Source organism: Octopus bimaculoides, chromosome 29 (genome assembly GCF_001194135.2).
Source record: "Octopus bimaculoides isolate UCB-OBI-ISO-001 chromosome 29, ASM119413v2, whole genome shotgun sequence".
In the NCBI taxonomy this organism is placed as follows: Eukaryota; Metazoa; Mollusca; class Cephalopoda; order Octopoda; family Octopodidae; genus Octopus; species Octopus bimaculoides.
The window spans coordinates 9986945-9991480 of record NC_069009.1 but is presented as its reverse complement, the minus strand read 5'-3'; the positions used below and the strand labels follow the sequence as shown (position 1 = coordinate 9991480).

Genomic DNA, 4536 nt, shown 5'->3' with positions numbered 1-4536 from the left:
CATTTACAGCAAGTAGCGAGCGTCTCGTTTTTTACCTGAGTGCTAAATTCAACTACTTACGACTAACGCATGCGCATGCGCAAATTTGTAACATGCACACTCCCAGAACTTGGATCCACACTTCTCCAGTAGTGCCAAATTTTGGAACTGAGTTTGCACCCCCTAAGCAAATTTTGTTCCCGGGTCACTGGATATATGGCAGTGTAGGCTATAGTCTAGTCACCCGTGTAGTTAACCAGGTGATACATGAAGGAGTCATACCCAATGACTGGATAGATGAGTTGTTGGTGAGAGCTGTAGAAGCCAAGTACAGGGATGCTGTCAGTAAGGTGAGGGTTGGCAACGAGTATAGCAAAGAATTCCAGGTAGAAGTAGGGATCCACCAAAGATCAGTCCTCAGCCCCCTCTTGTTCCTCATAATCCTCCAGGCAATGACAGTGGAGTTCAAGACAGGCTGACCCTGGGAGCTCCTCTAAGCTGATGACCTTGCTCTAATATTTGAGTGCTTACCAGAACTAGAGAAGTTTTAGATGTGGAAGCAAGGTCTAGAATCAAAGAGCCTTAGAATTAACCTAGCAAAAACCAAAGTCATAGTAAGTAGGAAGGCGGACGAATCACAAATTTCTTCAAGTAGACCCCTGCTCAATGTGTAGAAAAAGTGTAGGTAGAAATTCCATAAGATGTACCCAGTGTAAGCTATGGACACATAAGGTGCAGTAATATCAAAGGAAGGTTAACTGGGAAGATAGTTTTTGTGTGTGGCAGATGAATAGGTGCAATAAACACCAAAGATGTACAGGAAACAGATTCCATCACATGCCAGGGAAAAAACTACAAGTAGTTGTTAGTTTCTGTTACCTGGGTGACCAAGCAAGGGTGGATGCTCTGAAAGAATAGCTGCTAGAATAAGAATAGCCTGGGCAAAGTTCAGAGAGCTCCTACCTCTGCTGGTAATAAAGGGCCTCTCGTTCAGAATGAAAGGGAGATTGTATCGTGCCTGTGTGTAAACAGCCATACTACATGGCAGTCAAACATGGACCGTGACTGCTGAGGACATGTGTAGACTTGACAGAAATGATGCTAGTATGTTCCGCTGGATGTATAATGTCAGTGTGCATACATGAACAGAGTGTAAGCACCCTGAGAGAAAAGTTGGACATAAGAAGCATCAGATGTGGTGTGCAAGAGAGACGACTGCGCTGGTATGGTCAGGTGATGCATATGGATGAGGAAAGCAGTGTAGAGAAGTATCACACCCTAACAGTGGAGGGAACCTGTGGAAGAGGTAGACCCAGGAAGACATGGGATGAGGTGGTAAAGCATGACCTTCAAACACTGGGCTTCACAGAGGCAATGACAAGCAACCAAGACTTTTGGAGATATGACATGCTTGTAAAGATCCAGCAAGCCAAGTGAGATCATAGTCATAGTGGATGCCATTTTCACATAACTGGCCTGTTTACAAGCACCCTTCAATTGTTGGGCAATATGCCGTGCTTGTGAAGACTTGTTGAGCTAAGTGAAATCGTAGTTGTGACCAATGCTAGTATCGCCTGACTGGCACCCATGCCGGTTGACACGTAAAAGCACCATTCAAGCATGGCTGATGCCAGTGCCACCTGACTGGCTCCTGTGCCGGTGGCACATAAAAGCACCCACTACAGTGTCGGAGTGGTTGGTGTTAGGAAGGGCACCTAGCTGTTGAAACCTTACTAAATCAGATTGGAGTCTGGTATGGCCTCCCGGCTCGCCAGTTCTTAGCCAAACCATTCAACACATGCCAGCATGGAAATGAACGTTAACCGATGATGATGTTGATGATGATCCTTTTGGGCTGGATATGGCCAGTTTAAATGCTAAAGGGTTAAACAACAAACACGGTATTACAGGTATATGTCATAGCAAAGCTATACAGCAAAAGTTATGAGCATTGCCCCCTTCCCATTACCACTACAAAAAATATAATAGTACGTACCAATTCCTTGGACTGGACCAACACAAAACGTGGCTGTCGGTCGTTGTTCTGCCAATCCATTGCCAAAAACTTCTTGTTCTTCAAATCAAGTGCTTCGTCACCTAACAAGATGAGACATAGGGCTGATTAAGTATCTGCTAGAAAGAGCATGAAAATCTCCCTCATTACATATCCAACTGACATGAAAGGGAAGGATATGTTGGATAATGTAGTCCTAAATATACTGTGTCTAAAATGAATAAAGATGGGATGGTCATAGGTCTGCTGGAGGCTAAACAACATCTACAGCCTGCTGATAGTAACTAGGATCCTCTACAATGACATAATGTAGTTCAAGACACACTATCTTGTTAAAAGATGGCTTGGTCACAGCTGGAACATTTTTGTTCATGGGTCTGATGGATTAGAACTGTCCTGGGGCTAGACGCAAATAACCAGGTATGGCTGTGTGATAAGAAGCTTGCTTTCCAATCACACGGTTCCAGGTTCAGTCCCACTTCTACTATAGCCTCAGGCCAACCAAAGCCTTGTCAGTGGATTTTGGGAAACAGAAACCGAAAAAAGCCCATCATATGTGCGTGTGTGTGTGTTTGTCTCCCACCACCACTTGACAACCATTGTTGCTGTGTGCACATCCCTGTAACTTAGCAGTTTGGCACAAGGGAGTCATAGAATTAATAAGTACTGGTGTTGATTCATTCAACTAAAAACCCTTCAGGGTAGTGCCCCAACATGGCCACAGTCCAATGAGTGAAACCAGTAAACAATAAAGGACAGTAAACATTAAGTTGATTCTTACCTCTGTCTTCCAGCTTCATGCCATTGTAACCATTGATCTCACTACCATCTTGACAGACGGGCTTGACAAAGAAGAGGGCTGGTCCCTGGTCGAGTGGGGTCTCCTCGTTCTGCAGTCCAAGCACGGCTGAAGTGGGCAACTGGGTGCGGCTGAGGTGCATGCGGTCAGAGAGCAACAATGATGCATCCCCGCCACCGGCCGAGGTGGCGCCTGTTGGGGTTGTAGCTGGGGATTGGTGAGCAGGGCTGATAGCGGTGGCAGTGTTGTTGGTGGTAGAAGAGGAGGAGGAGGGGAGGCAGGGTGCAGGAGGGGAGGTGGAAGGCAAGGAAGGGGAGGAGGAAGAAGAAGAGAGCAGCGATGTCCTCTGCCACTGTTCTACATCTAGCATCGTGTCTGCCTCCGTCCGGCTGAATGGCATTAATGGGAGTGGGGAAGGGTCGCCAGAGGGCGTCAGTGCTGGCATAGTTGGGCTGACAGCAGCAGGAGGTAGAGGGGGAGGTGGGGGTGGCAAGGGAGGCGTCGAATTTGCTGCCGTCAACAAAGATGACGGTACAGTCGGCAGCGGGGCACACTTGCCAAGAGAGGTGTGGGGTGGGGTCACAGAAGAATTTGACGGTGGGGTGGGTATTGGGGAGAAGCGTGCTGGTAGCCCAGCCCGCAGTCGTTCTGAAGACATTACAGAACCAGTGGTGTTGCTCCGCTTTCTCCTACCATCGCCACCACCAGAACAGATATCATCTTCATCAGCTTCCTCTTCCCCTTCGTTCCGATAGAGGCCAGAGCCAGTGGTGGTGGTTGTGGAAGTCATGGCATCACCTACATGACCGTCATCACCTCCATTATTGCCATCATTAGCATCACCATCATCATCGTCGTCATCATGGACATCGGCCATGTTGGTCTCTGGGTCAGCAGTCAGCGTACAGGCACTACTGTAGGAAGCTTGGCTGTCCAGACTGCTGAGACTCCCAGAAGACTGGCTGCTTGAACTGAGCCCCGACATGGAGCAGCCAGTGGTGATGGATGATGGCAGCTTGGTGGTAGTGGTGGTGTTGGAAGTAGTGAGAATGGTTGTCGTTGCAGCTGCCATAGATGCTGCTGCTGCTGCTACTGAAGACGACGATGACACTTCGGCCTTGACTGGTGGCTGAAAAACATTCACAGAATATCTGGGAAAAGAAAGAAAGAAATCAATCAAACATATTGAATAATGAACAGTTTTTCTAAAGAAAATTAAACTCGCATAACAAGCTGAAATTTGATCAACAAACCAGGAGAAGACTACCAGAGTTCATTTCCTTAACAATTTTCTGAACTGCAAACTATACATAGACTACGCATGCATACTCTCACTCCCCCTGATAAATATTGTTTTCCATCTCTTTTTCCTAATATCTCTCAATATACTCCTGATTAATGCTTAATACTTGAAACTGCAATGGCATCCAAAGTAATTTCGTATTATTTTTGAGTATTTGTCTGAGTTACAGTTAGGACATTCAACACATTTTTTTTGTTTTTATATGCATAACTTTGTGACTCCTATACTGCAATGAAACGTGTATCACATGAAATTTAAAATATACCAAATTTTCTGTCTTTTTGTTTTGATATATATATATATATATAGGAGATGCTTAAAAGTTCCTGGCTTTAAAGGCCTGGTTGGAGGCCCAACCTTCTGAGTACTTTTACAGGGCTTAGAAAAACTGAAGGGCTGCTGCAGTAGGTTTGTAAATCTGAGAGGGGAATATTTTGAATA

At 45.8% G+C, this 4536-nt stretch overlaps 1 protein-coding gene across 1 annotated transcript in view; it reads right to left on the bottom strand.

Moving 5' to 3' along the window:
- LOC106879930 (ubiquitin carboxyl-terminal hydrolase 19) overlaps positions 1 to 4536 on the bottom strand; it is a 163422-nt gene that overhangs the window by 27004 nt on the left and 131882 nt on the right. The window contains exons 20-21 of the mRNA XM_052977848.1: positions 2775 to 3943; positions 1976 to 2076 (exon numbers count right to left, since the gene is read on the bottom strand). Of these exons, the coding sequence (XP_052833808.1) occupies positions 1976 to 2076; positions 2775 to 3943 (1270 nt within the window). The remainder of the gene's footprint in view (positions 1 to 1975; positions 2077 to 2774; positions 3944 to 4536) is intronic.